The sequence below is a fragment of the Salmo trutta genome, chromosome 6, assembly GCF_901001165.1.
Source record: "Salmo trutta chromosome 6, fSalTru1.1, whole genome shotgun sequence".
Classification (NCBI taxonomy): Eukaryota; Metazoa; Chordata; class Actinopteri; order Salmoniformes; family Salmonidae; genus Salmo; species Salmo trutta.
In genome coordinates, this window is record NC_042962.1 from 55,285,214 (window position 1) to 55,306,092 (window position 20,879).

The window sequence follows — 20,879 nt, forward strand, 5'->3', positions numbered from 1 at the left end:
TTCAGTTTGGCCTGGAGGATGACACTGGCCCTCACTGATTTATCAGCATCGGCTGTACAAGGTGAGAATAATTTACTCTCTTTGAGGTGCTAAATTGTGGCAACGGGTGCATGAAATGTGACAGAAAATTACAGAGAGCCCGAGCCAGGAGAGGAGAGGAGCACTCGGGGCAGGGAGGAAGAAAACAAGCCAGCGGACCTTGGCTTTAATGGACATTGTTTCAGTGTGTTTTGATGCACCACCGAGGCTCACGACCTTGAGACAACGACGACGGATGGATAGAAAGGCTGCTATTTTCATCATTTTAATCCATGGGTTTTATTGAGAGATTTGTCAGGTTTGACAACATTTGTTGTCGATTTGACACTGGCTGCTTAATCTTTATTCAGAGTGGCAAAAATGGTTTCCTTGTTGTTGTGGTTGTTTTCTGGCAGGGTCATAAAGTCAATAGCGACAACATCCTTGGACCTCTACATAGCTTGTTTTATACTACATTGACTCTCGGCTCTATTCAACAGTGATTCAGAGGTCTACAACTCAGGCCCTTCAATACAAGGACCATGGAGCCCAAATCATTCCTAAATCTGAAGGATTTACTTGAACTAGTCCCACAGAGAAGGCCTCCCCAGTGAAATCACCTATTATAATGGATGCTTTCATCCAGTACCCAGCAGGCAAATAAGGTACCCTTTGTCCTCCTAATGATGAAATCAATCCATCGTCCTCCGCCTCTCTCCCCTGGAGATGCAGCACCGGGCAGCCAACACGCTCCACAACTCAACACCCTCCACACCTTCAACACCCTCCACACCTCCACACCCTACACACCCTCCACACCTCCACACCCTCCACACCCTCCACACCACCACACCTCCGCTCCCTCCAGACCCGCCACACCACACCCACAACCCACATGTCAGCGACAAATCCCGATGGCAGCCGTCCCTCCAAACACACTAGCCCTGTGAGGAGGAGGTGGGGGGGAAACAAGATGAATGGAGAGGTGCCCAGTAGCTCTGTCAAATCTATCGTTGTGTAAGTGAGGCACAGTCCCCGACCGCCGGGAGATCATCTGTCTTAATCTCTGGGTGGAGAGCGTCAGGATGTGGGCTGTGGGCGCCAGGCAGAGAAGAATGGACCTCTTTAGTGTCATCTCTGACACCTGATACACTGGGACAAGGTCTTTGATTCAACCAGGAGATGGAGGGGAGAGAGGAAGAGAGAAGGAGAGGAAGGAAGAGAAGAGAGGGAAGGAGGCCTCAGCTGGAGGACGAACAGTTGGTTTAGAGGGGGTGGGGAGGTGGAGGAAGAGGGAAGAGGAGGTAGAGGATGAGGGGGTGGGGAGGTAGAGGGAAGAGGGAAGAGGAGGTAGAGGCTGAGGGGGTGGGGAGGTAGAGGGAAGAGGAGGTAGAGGCTGAGGGGGGTGGGGAGGTGGAGGTAGAGGGAAGAGGAGGTAGAGGCTGAGGGGGTGGGGAGGTGGAGGAAGAGGGAAGAGGAGGTAGAGGCTGAGGGGGTGGGGAGGTGGAGGTAGAGGGAAGAGGAGGTAGAGGCTGAGGGGGTGGGGAGGTGGAGGAAGAGGGAAGAGGAGGTAGAGGTTGAGGGGGTGGGGAGGTGGAGGAAGAGGGAAGTGGAGGTAGAGGATGAGGCAAGTGGAGGTAGAGGATGAGGGGGTGGGGAGGTAGAGGATGAGGGAAGAGGAGGTAGAGGATGAGGGAAGAGGAGGTAGAGGCTGAGGGAGTGGGGAGGTGGAGGAAGAGGGAAGAGGAGGTAGAGGCTGAGGGGGTGGGGAGGTGGAGGAAGAGGGAAGAGGAGGTAGAGGTTGAGGGGGTGGGGAGGTGGAGGTAGAGGGAAGAGGAGGTAGAGGTTGAGGGGGTGGGGAGGTGGAGGTAGAGGGAAGAGGACGTAGAGGATGAGGGGGTGAGGTGGTAGAGGGAAGAGGAGGTAGAGGATGAGGGAAGAGGAGGTAGAGGAAGAGGGAAGAGGAGGTAGAGGATGGAGGGGGTGGGGAGGTGGTATGTTGTTGAAGGTTGTGTCTGGACCAGGGGTTATAAAGCAGAGCTAGATGGTTGTTTGGTTCTGGTGACATCACCCTTTATTTGTTGGCTGTCTAGTGGACGGCTTGTGACATCACCCTTTATCATGTTGGCTGTCTGGTGGACGGCTTGTGACATCACCCTTTATCATGTTGGCTGTCTGGTGGATGGCTTGTGACATCACCCTTTATCATGTTGGCTGTCTAGTGGACGGCTTGTGACATCACCTGTTATCATGTTGGCTGTCTGGTGGACGGCTTGTGACATCACCCTTTATCATGTTGGCTGTCTGGTGGATGGCTTGTGACATCACCCTTTATCATGTTGGCTGTCTGGTGGATAGCTTGTGTTGTGGTGTTGGGGGATCAGGCCCTGTCTGGTAGATAGCTTGTGTTGTGGTGTTGGTAGATCAGGTCCTGTCTGGTAGATAGCTTGTGTTGTGGTGTTGGGGGATCAGGGCCTGTCTGGTAGATAGCTTGTGCTGTGGTGTTGGGGGATCAGGCCCTGTCTGGTGGATAGCTTGTGTTGTGGTGTTGGGGGATCAGGCCCTGTCTGGTAGATAGCTTGTGTTGGGGGATCAGGGCCTGTCTGGTAAATATCTTGTGTTGTGGTATTGGGGGATCAGGCCCTGTCTGGTAGATAGCTTGTGTTGTGGTGTTGGGGGATCAGGCCCTGTCTGGTAGATAGCTTGTGTTGTGGTGTTGAGGGATCAGGCCCTGTCTGGTAAATATCTTGTGTTGTGGTGTTGGGGGATCAGGGCCTGTCTGGTAGATAGCTTGTGTTGTGGTGTTGGGGGATCAGGGCCTGTCTGGTAGATAGCTTGTGCTGTGGTGTTGGGGGATCAGGCCCTGTCTGGTAGATAGCTTGTGTTGTGGTGTTGGGGGATCAGGGCCTGTCTGGTAGATAGCTTGTGTTGTGGTGTTGGGGGATCAGGGCCTGTCTGGTAGATAGCTTGTGTTGTGGTGTTGGGGGATCAGGGCCTGTCTGGTAGATAGCTTGTGTTGTGGTGTTGGGGGATCAGGCCCTGTCTGGTAAATATCTTGTGTTGTGGGGTTGGGGGATCAGGCCCTGCCTGGTGGATAGCTTTGTTGTGGTGTTGGGGGATCAGGGCCTGTCTGGTAGATAGCTTGTGTTGTGGTGTTGGGGGATCAGGGCCTGTCTGGTAGATAGCTTGTGTTGTGGTGTTGGGGGATCAGGCCCTGTCTGGTGGATAGCTTGTGTTGTGGTGCTGGGGGATCAGGGCCTGTCTGGTAGATAGCTTGTGTTGGGGGATCAGGCCCTGTCTGGTGGATAGCTTTGTTGTGGTGTTGGGGGACCAGGCCTTGTCTGGTAGATATCTTGTGTTGTGGTGTTGTGAGATTGAGCCGTGGTCTGTAATGAGGCTAATGCTGTCACCATGGTGATGGATGGAGATGCATTGAGTCCAGGCCCTGCTCTGGTAGACATTAGTCAGCCAATGGGCTCTGACCACCAAGATTTGAAGGGATGCACGTGTCTAGAAAAACAGACAGAGATAAACCCTGTCCCTCTGCTGCTTCTCTGAATTGGCATCTAGATAACAGCTGTCTATCTATCGGTCTCCAGCCCTGAAAACACATTTCAATGTTTGACGTTGATGTGACATTAAGCGGGTATCTAAATAATGAAACAGACAGAATAACCTTTAGATAATTATGCTTTTAAGTGAAAACTCAACTTTCTTTGGCAATATCTTCTCCAAACCAACTCTCAGTAGACTGCTGTTGTGTGTGTGTGTCCTACCTCTCTTTGTGAGCTGGATGTTGGCCTGCCGTCTGCCGTTGCCATTCTCCACGAAGCAGGAGTAGTTCCCCAGATCAGCCTCCTCCACCGAGTCAATAGTCAGGGTGATAGACACCTCCTGCTCTCCCAGGTGCTCCCGGATCAGCCTGCAGAGAAGAAAAGGGAAGAGGAGAAGAGAGAAGAGGAGAGGAGAGAAGAAGAGAGGAGAGGAGAACATAGAGAAGAGGGGAGGAGAAGAGAGAAGAGGAGCGGAGAGAAGAAGAGAGGAGAGGAGAACATAGAGAAGAGGGGAGGAGAAGAGAGAAGAGGAGAGGAGAAGAGAGAAGGGAGAAGAGACGAGGGAGAACAGAGAAGAGAAAGTCTCTGTGAGGATTCTGTCTGTGATTGATTGACAATTACCAAGCATTATCCCCCTCACTGTGACTTGATTACCCAGGAGGGCTGCCTTGGGGGGCAGATTAGCGAGGATGCTAATTTCACTGGAGATGTAATTTGACATGAATTGGCCTTGATACAGATTGTGGACAGAACAGCAGTAAAAGCATCACCACAAGTGATGGTACACTTTACAAACCATGGATGACCGTAATGCCACAAAGACAGCATACATTAAACACTTGAAGTGGTCAGTCATAATTTCTACAGACTTTACGGTCATTTCATTGAAAGTCAACACCATTGTTTCAGCTCGCACAGTGTTGTAAGATAACTAGCTAAATAATGAGGTTGAAAAAGTAGCTTTTTATAGCGGCATGCTGCTATGGAAACGGAGGAACGGCAGAGAAAAACAATATGAGTTAAAAAGTAAATGAATCTCTCCTGCTAGGCACACACAGAGCAGACGGAACAAATGGAAAAATAATGATCTCTATTCTTTAGCGTTTACAGATATCGGCGGCCATTCTGTCTCTTTTATGACACAGCCTAATAATGTGAAAAGACAACTGTACGAATGTCGCTTGCTGTTGTTCTCCTCTCGCTTGGGGACACATGAATGTGGTTCAAAACAATCAATCACATTTCTCCTCTTCAGCATGTCGGGGAAGGATGGGGGAAGTACATTAGGTCAATTACAGAGTGCAGTACAGATGGTGGAATTGGAAGGCAGACTGACATGGGGAATCTAGTAATTACAGTTGTGGTAATGCTCTTAGCCTTCCAACACCCAACTGCTTCTAACTGAGGCTCCATGAAGGAGATAAGGTGGCAAGACCTGTTGGAGTAGGAGAGGAGAGGAAGGGGGGAGGAGGAGGTGAGGAGGGGGAGGAGGTTGGTGGGAGGAGGTTGGTGGGAGGAGGGGGAGGAAGTGGAGAGGAGGTGGAGGAGGGGAGAGGAGGAGGTGGGAGGAGGAGGTGGCAGGAGGCGTTGGAGGAAGTGGAGAGGAGGTGGGAGTAGGGCGGAGGAGGTTGTTGGGGAGACACAGAGAAGGGACAATGATGTTAAACAGACAATATTAGTAGACTAGATACAGAGACTGACGTGGAGACGTTCAACAGACTATATAGTAGACTAGATACAGAGACTGACATGGAGACGTTCACCAGACTATATAGTAGACTAGATACAGAGGCTGACGTGGAGACGTTCAACAGACTATATAGTAGACTAGATACAGAGGCTGACGTGGAGACGTTCAACAGACTATATAGTAGACTAGATACAGAGGCTGACGTGGAGACGTTCAGACTATATAGTAGACTAGATACAGAGGCTGACGTGGAGACGTTCAACAGACTATATAGTAGACTAGATACAGAGGCTGACGTGGAGACGTTCAACAGACTATATAGTAGACTACATACAGAGACTGACGTGGAGACGTTCAACAGACTATATAGTAGACTAGATACAGAGGCTGACGTAGAGACGTTCAACAGACTATATAGTAGACTAGATACAGAGGCTGACGTGGAGACGTTCAACAGACTATATAGTAGACTAGATACAGAGGCTGACGTGGAGACGTTCAACAGACTATATAGTAGACTACATACAGAGACTGACGTGGAGACGTTCAACAGACTATATAGTAGACTACATACAGAGGCTGACGTGGAGACGTTCAACAGACTATATAGTAGACTAGATACAGAGGCTGACGTGGAGACGTTCAACAGACTATATAGTAGACTAGATACAGAGGCTGACGTGGAGACGTTCAACAGACTATATAGTAGACTAGATACAGAGACTGACGTGGAGACGTTCAACAGACTATATAGTAGACTAGATACAGAGGCTGACGTGGAGACGTTCAGACTATATAGTAGACTAGATACAGAGGCTGACGTGGAGACGTTCAACAGACTATATAGTAGACTACATACAGAGGCTGACGTGGAGACGTTCAACAGACTATATAGTAGACTAGATACAGAGGCTGACGTGGAGACGTTCAACAGACTATATAGTAGACTAGATACAGAGACTGACGTGGAGACGTTCAACAGACTATATAGTAGACTAGATACAGAGATTGACGTGGAGACGTTCAACAGACTATATAGTAGACTACATACAGAGGCTGACGTGGAGACGTTCAACAGACTATATAGTAGACTAGATACAGAGGCTGACGTGGAGATGTTCAACAGACTATATAGTAGACTAGATACAGAGACTGACGTGGAGACGTTCAACAGACTATATAGTAGACTAGATACAGAGGCTGACGTGGAGACGTTCAACAGACTATATAGTAGACTAGATACAGAGGCTGACGTGGAGACGTTCAACAGACTATATAGTAGACTAGATACAGAGGCTGACGTGGAGACGTTCAACAGACTATATAGTAGACTAGATACAGAGGCTGACGTGGAGACGTTCAACAGACTATATAGTAGACTAGATACAGAGACTGACGTGGAGACGTTCAACAGACTATATAGTAGACTACATACAGAGGCTGACGTGGAGATGTTCACCAGACTATATAGTAGACTAGATACAGAGGCTGACGTGGAGACGTTCAACAGACTATATAGTAGACTAGATACAGAGGCTGACGTGGAGACGTTCAACAGACTATATAGTAGACTACATACAGAGGCTGACGTGGAGACGTTCAGACTATATAGTAGACTAGATACAGAGGCTGACGTGGAGACGTTCAACAGACTATATAGTAGACTAGATACAGAGGCTGACGTGGAGACGTTCAACAGACTATATAGTAGACTAGATACAGAGGCTGACGTGGAGACGTTCAACAGACTATATAGTAGACTAGATACAGAGGCTGACGTGGAGACGTTCAACAGACTATATAGTAGACTAGATACAGAGGCTGACGTGGAGACGTTCAACAGACTATATAGTAGACTAGATACAGAGGCTGACGTGGAGACGTTCAACAGACTATATAGTAGACTAGATACAGAGGCTGACGTGGAGACGTTCAACAGACTATATAGTAGACTAGATACAGAGACTGACGTGGAGACGTTCAACAGACTATATAGTAGACTAGATACAGAGGCTGACGTAGAGACGTTCAACAGACTATATAGTAGACTAGATACAGAGGCTGACGTGGAGACGTTCAAACAGACTATATAGTAGACTAGATACAGAGGCTGACGTGGAGACGTTCAACAGACTATATAGTAGACTAGATACAGAGGCTGACGTGGAGACGTTTCAACAGACTATATAGTAGACTAGATACAGAGGCTGACGTGGAGACGTTCAACAGACTATATAGTAGACTACATACAGAGGCTGACGTGGAGACGTTCAACAGACTATATAGTAGACTAGATACAGAGGCTGACGTGGAGACGTTCAACAGACTATATAGTAGACTAGATACAGAGGCTGACGTGGAGACGTTCAACAGACTATATAGTAGACTAGATACAGAGGCTGACGTGGAGACGTTCAACAGACTATATAGTAGACTAGATACAGAGGCTGACGTGGAGACGTTCAACAGACTATATAGTAGACTAGATACAGAGGCTGACGTGGAGACGTTCAACAGACTATATAGTAGACTAGATACAGAGACTGACGTGGAGACGTTCAACAGACTATATAGTAGACTAGATACAGAGACTGACGTGGAGACGTTCAACAGACTATATAGTAGACTAGATACAGAGGCTGACGTGGAGACGTTCAACAGACTATATAGTAGACTAGATACAGAGACTAACGTGGAGACGTTCAACAGACTATATAGTAGACTACATACAGAGGCTGACGTGGAGACGTTCAACAGACTATATAGTAGACTAGATACAGAGGCTGACGTGGAGACGTTCAACAGACTATATAGTAGACTAGATACAGAGGCTGACGTGGAGACGTTCAACAGGACTATATAGTAGACTAGATACAGAGGCTGACGTGGAGACGTTCAACAGACTATATAGTAGACTACATACAGAGGCTGACGTGGAGACGTTCAACAGACTATATAGTAGACTAGATACAGAGGCTGACGTGGAGACGTTCAACAGACTATATAGTAGACTACATACAGAGGCTGACGTGGAGACGTTCAACAGACTATATAGTAGACTACATACAGAGGCTGACGTGGAGACGTTCAACAGACTATATAGTAGACTACATACAGAGGCTGACGTGGAGACGTTCAACAGACTATATAGTAGACTAGATACAGAGGCTGACGTGGAGACGTTCAACAGACTATATAGTAGACTAGATACAGAGGCTGACGTGGAGACGTTCAACAGACTATATAGTAGACTAGATACAGAGACTGACGTGGAGACGTTCAACAGACTATATAGTAGACTAGATACAGAGACTGACGTGGAGACGTTCAACAGACTATATAGTAGACTAGATACAGAGGCTGACGTGGAGACGTTCAACAGACTATATAGTAGACTAGATACAGAGGCTGACGTGGAGACGTTCAGACTATATAGTAGACTAGATACAGAGGCTGACGTGGAGACGTTCAACAGACTATATAGTAGACTAGATACAGAGGCTGACGTGGAGATGTTCAACAGACTATATATTAGACTAGATACAGAGGCTGACGTGGAGACGTTCAACAGACTATATAGTAGACTAGATACAGAGGCTGACGTGGAGACGTTCAACAGACTATATAGTAGACTAGATACAGAGCCTGACGTGGAGACGTTCAACAGACTATATAGTAGACTAGATACAGAGACTGACGTGGAGATGTTCAACAGACTATATAGTAGACTAGATACAGAGGCTGACGTGGAGATGTCACCCGTTTCAGTCCATCATTTAACCCAGAGGTGTTATGTGTGTGAGAGCGGTAATACAGAGCAGTCCTTCTGGTATACCATTAGATGAGAGGATAAAATGACATACATCATGGAGTGGTCTGGTCTCCAATTGATATGTCATACAGAGACGGCGATATCTCTTATAATGCAGTCCTCCATCCCTACTGTTCTAATGATCTTGTTCCTCTTCAGACCGGATATTAAGACACAAGGTCTATACAGCATAGAGGTTAAATGATTTCAGTCTTCTCTTGCGAGAGTTGAAGCATCTGTAATCATTTGATCATCATGGCCATCTTGTCCTCCCTGTCTGTAAAGTGGGATCACTGTACAGTAATTCACAAACAAGAGAACATAATCATTTGATGATGGGGAGTTACCGGGGTGATAGACGACTAAATCCCTCTCCATGATGAAGGAAGTTTCTGATGAACTTCCCCAACGGCATGCAGCCCAGACCAGGCTTTGTGGAATCTAGCGCCGACTACATTGATTCTCCCAAGATCAATACTTCAAAACATTTAAATTATTAAACGGCCACCTTGTACCTATGTTTGTCCTCTGTAGTTGCGTTCCTTTCTGTTTGCTGGAATCCATACTTTTTCAATAAACGTTAATCAAATATAACCACAGACTGTTTGCTCATTGTTGTTGCTCTAAGAAGGCAATTCAGCACAAATGCACATGTGCCAATTGAATCTCAACAAGTAAACAGTCGGTGGTGATATTTGATTCATGTTTATTGAAAAGGGATGGATTTCAGCAAACAAAGAAAGGAACGCAACTACAGACAACATCCTCCTCCTCCATCCTTCTCCATCCTCCTCCATCCCTCTCCATCCTCATCCTCCTCCATCCCTCTCCATCCTCCTCCATCCCTCTCCATCCTCCTCCATCCTCCTCCATCCCTCTCCATCCTCCTCCATCCCTCTCCATCCCTCTCCATCCTCCTCCATCCCTCTCCATCCTCCTCCATCCTCCTCCAGCCCTCTTATCCTTCTCTATCCATCTCTATACTTCTCCATCCTCCTCCATCCCTCTCCATCCTCCTCCATCCCTCTCCATCCTCCTCCATCCCACTCCAGCCCTCTTATCCTCCTCTATCCATCTCTATACTTCTCCATACCTCTCCATTCTCCTCCATCCCTCTCCATCCTCCTCCATCCTTCTCCATCCTCCTCCATCCTTCTCCATCCTCCTCAATCCCTCTCTATACTTCTCCATCCCTCTCCAGCCCTCTTATCCTCCTCTATCCTTCTCTGTACTTCTCCATCCCTCTCCATCCTCCTCCATCCCTCTCCATCCTCCTCCATCCTTCTCCATCCTCCTCAATCCCTCTCTATACTTCTCCATCCCTCTCCAGCCCTCTTATCCTCCTCTATCCCTCTCTGTACTTCTCCATCCCTCTCCATCCTCCTCTATCCCTCTCCATCCTCCTCCATCCCTCTCCAGCCCTCTTATCCTCCTCCATCCCTCTCTATACTTCTCCATCCCTCTCCATCCTCCTCCATCCCTCTCCATCCTCCTCCATCCCTCTCCAGCCCTCTTATCCTCCTCTATCCCTCTCCATCCTCCTCCATCCCTCTCCAGCCCTCTTATCCTCCTCTATCCCTCTCTGTACTTCTCCATCCCTCTCCATCCTCCTCCATCCCTCTCCATCCTCCTCCATCCTCCTCCATCCCTCTCCATCCTCCTCCATCCCTCTCCATCCTCCTCCATCCCTCTATATCCCTCTCAATCCTCATCCTCCATCCCTCTCCATCCTCCTCCATCCCTCTCCATCCCTCTACTGCCCTCTCCATCCCTCTACTGCCCTCTCCATCCCTCTACTGCCCTCTCCATCCTCCTCCATCCCTCTCTATCCCTCTCCATCCTCCTCCATCCCCCTCCATCCCTCTCCATCCCTCTCATCCTCCTCCATCCCTCTATATCCCTCTCTATCCCTCTCTATCCCTCTCTATATCCCCCTCCATCCCTCTCCATCCCTCCATATCCCCCTCCATCCCTCTCCATCCCTCTATATCCCTCTCTATCCCTCTCCATCCTCCTCCATCCTCCTCCATCCCTCTCCATAGTTTGGTCAGCCAGGCAGTGACAGGGGACCGTGAGGCTGAAGGATGGATCTCCACTGATGGCTTTTTAAAGAGGCCTGCATGGCCATGTGTGTTGCTACATGGATTTAATGGCTGTAGAAAACCATTGGGAATCATCATGGGTCAAATCTGTCTCTGAAGAAACCATTGGGAATCATCATGGGTCAGATCTGTCTCCGTTAGCTTTAAATGTCTTCCTGCACTATTAGAGATGACTATTCTGGGTGATATCTGTCAAGGCTAGGTCGTGTGTGTGTGTGTGTGTCTGTGTGTGTGTATCTCTCTCTGTGTGTGTGTGTGTGTGTGTGTGTATCTCTCTCTCTGTGTGTGTGTGTGTGTGTGTGTGTGTGTGTGTGTGTGTGTGTGTGTGTGTGTGTGTGTGTGTGTGTGTGTGTGTGTGTGTGTGTGTGAAGCTGAAGGAGTGAGGCTAGATGAAAGGGTGCGGGGTCCTTGGTGTTCTCTGCAGTGAGAAGCCAGTGTGATCACACAACACCAGAGAGGAGAGCGGAAACATTGTAGGCCCCCAACACACACACACACACACACACACACACACACACACACACACACACACACACGATGTTTGATGAGGCTGAGAAGGTCTGACAAATCCCCCACTGATGTGCCAGTATATATATATCAAGCCTTAATGAGAGGCATAATGGGGGAGAGAGGAGAGGAGAGGAGAGGAGAGGAGAGGAGAGGAGAGAGAGAGAGAGGAGAGGAGAGAGAGAGAGGAGAGGAGAGAGAGGAGAGGAGAGAGGAGAGAGAGAGGAGAGAGAGAGAGAGGAGAGAGAGAGAGGAGAGGAGAGAGGAGAGGAGAGAGGAGAGGAGAGAGAGAGGAGAGAGAGAGAGAGAGGAGAGAGGAGAGGAGAGAGAGGAGAGGAGGAGAGAGGAGAGAGAGGAGAGAGAGGAGAGAGGAGAGAGAGAGGAGAGAGGAGAGGAGAGAGAGGAGAGGAGAGAGAGAGGAGAGAGGAGAGAGAGAGGAGAGAGAGGAGAGGAGAGAGAGGAGAGAGAGGAGAGGCAGCAGCATGTGAGTGGAGGAGGAGGAGGAGGTTGGTTGGATCAACCGTGAGAGCTCTCCAATCCCTGTGATTGACAGGTCCCTAGGGACCGCCCCCCCCCCTCGTTTGATGTGCCTTTACATATCAGCGTAGTATAGAGACGATTACGCTAGAGAGCCATCTCAGTGTGTGTGTGTGTGTGTGTGTGTGTGTGCTTGACAAGAATCCTCTAAATTCCTCCTGAGACTCTGATACAATACTGTATTAAAGTTTGAAGGTTAGAGAGAGGTTACGACAATGTCATCCAAGATTAGGGGTGTTACATCACTTGGTTGCTTTCCCACAGGGTCTCCTTCCATGTGTTGCAAGGGCTCTTCAGACCCACTGTAGATGGAGACCACATCTCTTGAAGACTAGGAAGCAGTCTTTAATTATCTTTTATGTAATGTGTATGTAAAATATCTCTGTCGTGAAACATTGTGCCAAATGCCCCATCTCTCGTATTACCGGATTCTCTACAGAGAACACTCTTTTAGATTAATTTCCATTTCAAAGCCAATAGCGGATGAAATTGTGGATTTCCAGTGGGATAATGAATATGGAGAAAACATATAGTACACGTGCCCACATCCTAACCCTAACTCACATCATAATCCTAACCCACACCATAACCCTAACCCACATCATAACCCTAACCCGCATCATAACCCTAACCCACATCATAACCTCAACCCACATCATAACCCTAACCCGCATCATAACCTCAACCCACATCATAACCCTAACCTACATCATAACTCTAACCCGCACCATAACCCTAACTCACACCATAACCCTAACCTGCATCATAACCTCAACCCACACCATAACCCTAACCCGCATCATAACCCTAACCCGCATCATAACCTCAACCCACATCATAACCCTAACCCACATCATAACCTCAACCCACACCATAACCCTAACCCGCATCATAACCCTAACTCACATCATAATCCTAACCCACACCATAAACCTAACCCGCATCATAACCCTAACCCGCATCATAACCTCAACCCACATCATAACCCTAACCCGCATCATAACCTCAACCCACATCATAACCCTAACCCGCATCATAACCTCAACCCACATCATAACCCTTACCCACACCATAACCCTAACCCACATCATAACCCCAATCCGCATCATAGCCCTAACCCACATCATAACCCTAACCTGCATCATAACCCTAACCCACATCATAACCCTAACCCACATCATAACCCTAACCTGCATCATAACCCTAACCCACATCCCTAGCACTCTGGCAGAGCTCCAGTAAAGGACTAATGTATGTATAATGAGGGATACCTGGAGAAAATCCAACAAGCTCTCACAGTCTCAAATCAGAATTAGACGTTCATCCATGTTTCTCAAATGTCAAATTTTGAACTGTTCCAAACATCAAATTCCGAAGTGTTTAAGGTTAAGTTTAGGCATTAACTTTAAGGTTTGGGAATTATGTGATTATATTAATTCTCACGAGAAGCGTAATTGCTCAATACATTTTCAAGAGGAAAAAAGAGAACTGTACAGCGCATTTTCGATATTTGCGGGTTCGAGTTGGGAGCGGGCCTCAGATGTTCACTTTATCACAAATAGTCAGGTGGCTGCGGATGGGTTATCATCAATTGCAGGTGGGTGGGGGTGAACAAACAGCTGACCCGCGCATCACTAGCTTACGGCCATCCGCATCACTAGTTTACGGTACCTCCCACTCCTCTTTCTATTCTAGAGCCAGTTTGCGCTTTTCTGTGAAGGGAGCAGTTCACAGCGTTGTACGTTATCTTCAGTTTCTTGGCAATTTCTCGCATGGAATAACCTTTATTTTTCAGAATAAGAATAGACTGACGAGTTTCAGAAGAAAGGACTTTGTTTCTGGCCATTTTGAGCCTGTAATCAAACCCACAAATGCTGATGCTCCAGATACACAACTATAGAAGGCCAGTTTTATTGCTTCTTTAATCAGAACAATCATTTTCAGCTGTGCTAACATAATTGCAAAAGGGTTTTCTAATGATCAATTAGCCTTTTAAAATTATAAACTTGGATTAGCTAACACAACGTGCCATTGAAACACAGGAGTGATGGTTGCTGATAATGGGCCTCTGTACACCTATGTAGATTTTACATTAAAAAATCAGCCGTTTCCAGCTACAATAGTAATTTACAACATTAACAATGTCTAAATTGTATTCCTGATCAATTTGATGTTATTTTAATAGACAAAAAATTTGAGTTTCTTTCAAAAACAAGGACATTTCTAAGTGACCCCAAACTTTTGAACAGTAGTTTATGTAAATTACTTGAATTTGGCTTTTTTTGAGGTCAATAACTTTGATAAATAGCTTCATTACGGGCAATGAAACCTATTGTTTCCATTCTAATTAATTATATAGCAAGCTCTTCATCTTCCCGCTCTCCCTCTCAAGCTGAACAGGATATCAGTAGGCCTAGTCCGCTTGCACAGATATTGCATTTTTTGGGGACAAATTGACTCGCCTCCTGAAGTACCACCGTACACAGCACAGTCATTGGGAACGCCTATCCAATGCAGTGTAGCCTAGTTGTATATACAGCATCCCAGACGCAAAAAACTTGGGAAGGAAGTACATTTTCTTAGCAATATAACTTTTCCCTGCCGTCACGTTGGTATGAAGAGATTCAGGAGACAGGCGCAGGAATGCGTAATACGTTTTTTTATTATACCCCAAATTACGGCATGGCGTGTAAAGGCACGGGGACGAAGACCAAACAAACACGTACACAAAACACAGGGTTGAAACCCTAACAAAAGAGCGAGAAGTACCTCGAATAAATAACACACGCGCACAATGATTAACACACGGGACAAGACCTGTAATCATCTGTTCAATCCACAAGGGCACGAAAGCCCAAAACACACAGCACAGGTACTCACACGCACCAACGGACATAGTAACAATAATCGTCAGCCCCATGGTGAACAAAGGACACATATATACAAATACAATCAGTGGGAATAGGGGCCAGGTGTGCGCAATGAAAGTTCCAGAGGGATCCGTGACACCTGTGCGTCTCCGAACATGCTCTTAGTATAGCCTATATTATAGGCCAGCCTTTCTCAAACTGGTTTGTGCCAGAGACACCCGGGAGGTGTGAAGGGGTTTTCAACAGCCAGTCTGCTGCGCTATTTAGATTTTGTTGCAGCAAACATCAGCCTGGTGTTCCCATACCTGTTTGTGTTGTAGGCCTATAGCAAACTTCTATAGTTGTGATCATGCAATGACCCTGGGAGTTGAAAAGACAGCACAAAGAGACCTGGAACCAGAAGCTGGTCTTTCATAAGTATGTAGAAGGAAAGGGGATTCAGGTCTTCCTCTCATTAAAAGGAGCGCAGGCCTTGGTCACAGGAACCGGTGACAAGCTGTGAGTCTCTTCAGTGCTGGTGAACGGATTACACATCCACTGCTTTCCCAGGCGTGGATCAGATTGTGAGGAGAAGTAATCGTCGAATTTGAGTTTTGCTCAGATGTGACCCCATCAATGTACACATGTGATCCATGTCTACATCACCCACGGCAACCACAGTAGAGAATAGATGGGAGAAAATGCCTCTGTCCACTTTGTCTCTCCAGGCGCCCAGCTTTTTCTTGAAATCAGCAATTTTATTGTATGCTTGGAAAATGTCACCTGCATGGTTTTGGTTGAGCAGTCGACTCGTCCGTAGGCCTACAGATCCCGATACAATGGTCTCATCGTAATCCATGTCCCGTGACGTACTTGTTCAGAACACAGAATATTTCACCTGTAGTTTTATTCTGAGCCAACTCTCTGCAAGAAATACATTCTTCATATGTAGCTAATATATACAAGAAGCAGCATCTAATTGGATTACAAACCAATTTGATGTGCGGGCTCTGTCTAAAACCTCCATGTGATTCTATATCATCTGCCAGAACCTGGATCCTACGCGTGACAGTGTCATTGGAACGTGGGATTTCACTGATCTTTCTAGCAGCAGCTAAAACCTCTGGGCGAGCATCCACGACCGAGGGCATGACCAGCTTTTCTACTATAGTGAAAGGAGCCTGGCACTAGGAAATGCTATGAGAGAGGAAGTACGAAGCCTTCAGTAAACGCTCATTGTCTGTGAAATTATTGTGCAGCATTTTTGTTTGTTTGGTTTGAAATAAATAAATAATGGTCTGTTTTATCCTTGAGATGTGGAAGCTTTGCTTCTAAATGTCTGCGTATTTTCGATGGCTTCATAGCATATCGGCTGAGGCAAGTCTGACATATCACACAGACTGGGTTTGGTGGGCAGCTGTTCTTTGAAACAAATCCAGGGAGAGAGAGAGAGAGGCTGAGCAGCAGGGCTAGCTTGTTTGTGTGTGTGTGTTTGGTGTAGCTATAATTAGTCATGGCAACACAATTTGTTTACTGCTGCATACATAGCTCAGCGCATTGCACAAGTAGTTCCACTGCACGTATTTATTTCAGTCAAATATGCCACAGACCACAAAAAAATAAAAATCATATTGAAGATAAATATGCTGCAGACTGGAAAGCATTCCTCCACAGAGCGGGATTTGAGAAAGGCTTGTATAGGCTATGGATCATTTTAGTGAGACCACACTGGGCTCACTTGATTTTGTGCTCCCAGCAGAAAATCAGGGATGAGGGGCATCATCGGGTACACATTAAATAATATAATAAGCAACTAATTATCAAACCCTGAGAAATATGACACTTTATTTATTACAAATTACATGACCCTGCCCTGGACAAAAAAACAACAAAAAAACGAAACCTTCCCCATGACTGAAATTTAAAAAGCATGACCCTCCCCCATTTTCTTCTGGGTAACTATTGTGTGACCTAAGACAACTAGGTCTTCACATGTTCAATACTACAGCCTGGGAGAGACTCTCTCTCTCTCTCTGGTCTCTCGGTTTCTCGCTCTCGCTCTCGCTCTGGTCTCTCTCTCTCTCTCTGGACTCTCAGTCACTCTCTCTCTCTGGTCTCTGTCTCTCGCATTCTCTCTGGTCTCTTGGTCTCTCTCTCTCTCTCTGGTCTCTCGGTTTCTCGCTCTCGCTCTCGCTCTGGTCTCTCTCTCTCTCTGGACTCTCAGTCTCTCTCTCTCTGGACTCTCAGTCTCTCTCTCTCTCTCTCTGGTCTCTCAGTTACTCTCTCTCTCTCTGGACTCTCAGTCTCTCTCTCTCTCTCTCTGGTCTCTCAGTCACTCTCTCTCTGGTCTCTGTCTCTCGCACTCTCTCTGGTCTCTCGGTCTCTCGCTCTCCCTCTGGTCTCTCGGTTTCTCTCTCTGATCTCTCAGTCTTTCACCCCCTCTCCCTCTCCTTCTCCCTCCCTCCCTCCCTCCCTCCCTCCCTCCCTCCCTCCCTCCCTCCCTCCCTCCCTCTCGTTCTCTGTCTCCCTCTCTTTTTCATTGATTTATTCCAAGCCTATTTGGTATGAAGTCATCACCAGGTTTGGAGTGAGAGATCTGCTCCAGGTACTCTGAACCTGCTAGCTTACAGAGAGACGTTTCCAAATGTCATGCCTTTCACTGTCTCATCTCCTCTCTTCCCTGCTTGTCCCACTCCATGTTCCACCTAACCTTTTCATTAGCTCACATCTGCCGAGCATGGAGATATGTGTACAATGGAATATAGGTAGGGAAGGGGCCTGACAGCTGAGGCTTCGTCCCAAATGGCACCGTTCCCTACATATTGCATTACTTTTGACCAGAGCCCCCTAACTTTGCCCACCCCTGATTTAGGGAATGGTGTGCCATTTGGTTCCAGGGACTTCCTAATATGGATACTGTACAAGGGGGTCACAAAAGAGGTTGGAGAAGCAAATTCTGGATGAAATGCATTGTTATTTAGGAGTAAAACCTGGATCAAACGCATCATTCATATGGAGTTTTCTCTGAGACGTTTATAGAATGATGAATTGATTCCTGTGGAGGTTTGAGTACATTGTGAGGGTAGTTACGGAAGGTGTTCCTGATGTAGTTACTGTTCTACAGAGGGAGGTCTCCGAACATATCAGAATGTGTGTTAAACATCAATGACCAGTAGGGAAAACCTATAGGGACTCAAGTTAGCAAGTATGGAGTATTGTGGACGGCTGTTTTTCCTTGGAACTCTTATTCACTGGAGCAATAAGTGTTATTATGTGTTTTCAGCGTTTCCTGTTCTCTGTTGTTGTTATGGTAATGCTATGTCTGCCATGCCATGGTCAGTCCTGCTATAATTGCCCTTTGCGGACCAATAAAGCAATTTGAAGTGAATTGGCTTGAATAAAAGCACAGCCAGATGCTGAAGATGGATGAATTGGATGGATGGACTGTTAGATTAATGGAAGAATGGATGGATGGACTATTGGATTAACAGAGAAATGGATAGATGGACTATTGGATTAACAGAGGAATGGATGGACTATTGGATTAACAGAGAAATGGATAGATGGACTATTGGATTAACAGAGGAATGGATGGACTATTGGAATAACAGAGAAATGGATGGATGGGCTGTTGGATTAACAGAGGAATGGATGGACTGTTGGATTACCAGAGAAATGGATGGATGGGCTGTTGCATTAACAGAGGAATGGATAGATGGACTGTTGGATTACCAGAGAAATGGATGGATGAGCTGTTGGATTAACAGAGGAATGGATAGATGGACTGTTGGATTAACAGAGGAACGGATGGGCTGTTGGATTAACAGAAGAATGGATGGACTGTTGGTTTAACAGAGAAATGGATGGATGGGCTGTTGGATTAACAGAGGAATGGATGGACTATTGGATTAACAGAGGGATGGATGGATAGACTGTAGGATTAAAAGAGGAATGGATGGATGGATTGTTGGATTAACGAAGGAATGGATGGATGACTGTTGGTTTAACGGAGGAATGGATGGATGGACTATTGGATTAACATAGGAATGGCTGGATGGATTGTTGGATTCATGGAGGAATGGATGGATGGATTGTTGGATTAACATAGGAATGGATGGATGGACTGTTGGATTAACATAGGAATGGATGGATGGATTGTTGGATTAATGGAGGAATGGATGGATGGATTGTTGGATTAACGGAGGAATGGATTGACTGTTGGATTAACGGAGGAATGGATGGACTGTTGGATTAACGGAGGAATGGATGGATTGTTGGATTAACGGAGGAATGGATTGACTGTTGGATTAACGGAGGAATGGATGGACTGTTGGATTAACGGAGGAATGGATTGACTGTTGGATTAACGGAGGAATGGATTGACTGTTGGATTAACGGAGGAATGGATTGACTGTTGGATTAACGCACGGAATGGATTGACTGTTGGATTAACGCACGGATGGATTGTGAAGACAAAGAGATAGATGCTCCATGTCTGTGAGAGTCCCCTGGACAGGTACTGTATATGTACAGGTGATCCATGGAGTATTCAGCCCGTGTGTGTGTGTGTGTGTGTGTTCGATGCGTGAGTGTGTGTGTATTTGTGTGTGTGTGTCTGTGTCTGAGTGTGTGTGTGTCTGTGTGTTTGTAAGTGTGTGTCTGTGCGTGTGTCTGTGTCTGCATGTGTGTATATCTGTGTCTGTGTGTGTGTATTTATGTGTGTCTGTGTGTGTGTGTATTTGTGTGTGTGTGTGTGTCTGTGTGTGTGTATTTATATGTGCCTGTGTGTGTATTTGTGTGTGTGTGTCTGTGTGTGTGTGTGTCTGTGTGTTTGTATGTGTGTGTCTGTGTTTGTGTATACTTGTCTGTGTGTGTGTATTCGTGTCTGTGTGTCTGTGTGTGTATTCGTGTCTGTGTGTCTGTGTGTGTATTCGTGTCTGTGTGTCTGTGTGTGTGTGTGTGTGTATTCGTGTCTGTGTGTATGTGTGTGTATTCGTGTCTGTGTGTATGTGTGTGTGTATTCGTGTCTGTGTGTATGTGTGTGTATTCGTGTCTGTGTGTATGTGTGTGTGTATTCGTGTCTGTGTGTCTGTGTGTGTATTCGTGTCTGTGTGTATGTGTGTGTATTCGTGTCTGTGTGTCTGTGTGTGTATTCGTGTCTGTGTGTCTGTGTGTGTATTCGTGTCTGTGTGTCTGTGTGTGTATTCGTGTCTGTGTGTCTGTGTGTATGTGTATATTTTTCTCCAGGGCTGAAGAGCAGAGCTGTTCCCACCAGACGCCCACAAATCAAAGTAAAAGAGAACTCCCAGAGTTCCCTTGCTTTCCTCTCTAGCTCCTCAGCTCACGCCCACTCAGTATAACTTTAGCATTCAAGACCAGCAACGTGATAAGCAAAGCAAGCGTGCCTGATCGCTTTCAGAGAACACACACACGCCGTGCAATAATAAAGAATGTATGATCGCCTGAATTATTGACTAACGCCATTAAACATTCATTGATGTTATTGAAGAAATAGCTATGGCTGGTGACGGAAAAGTTCCATTTTTCTACTAGAGCTGTCAGAGTGCGGTGAGGTATTTGTGGTAACTGGCCTTTAAATGGTTGTTATTGCGCTGTGTATCCCTGACTCTCTTGTATGAGGATAAATGCTCCTGACCTCCTCTGTATATGCATGCAAACACGGGAGGAGAACGGCTCCAGGCTATCTCAAATCCTATCTATTATCCTGGACTGGTAATCTTAGATCGCACTCTGCACGTGTGCATAGGAATCACTAGGGCACCCGTTCTCATGGTAACAGCTTAATATATA

General features: G+C 46.6%; 1 protein-coding gene across 3 annotated transcripts in view; it reads right to left on the reverse strand.

Moving 5' to 3' along the window:
• The window catches only part of LOC115196347 (interleukin-1 receptor accessory protein-like 1-B), a 326,173-nt gene that overhangs the window by 24,072 nt on the left and 281,222 nt on the right, over positions 1-20,879 (reverse strand). For all 3 annotated transcript variants that reach the window (XM_029757107.1, XM_029757104.1, XM_029757105.1), the window contains exon 8: positions 3,795-3,940. In XM_029757107.1, coding sequence (XP_029612967.1) covers positions 3,795-3,940 — 146 coding nt within the window. The remainder of the gene's footprint in view (positions 1-3,794; positions 3,941-20,879) is intronic.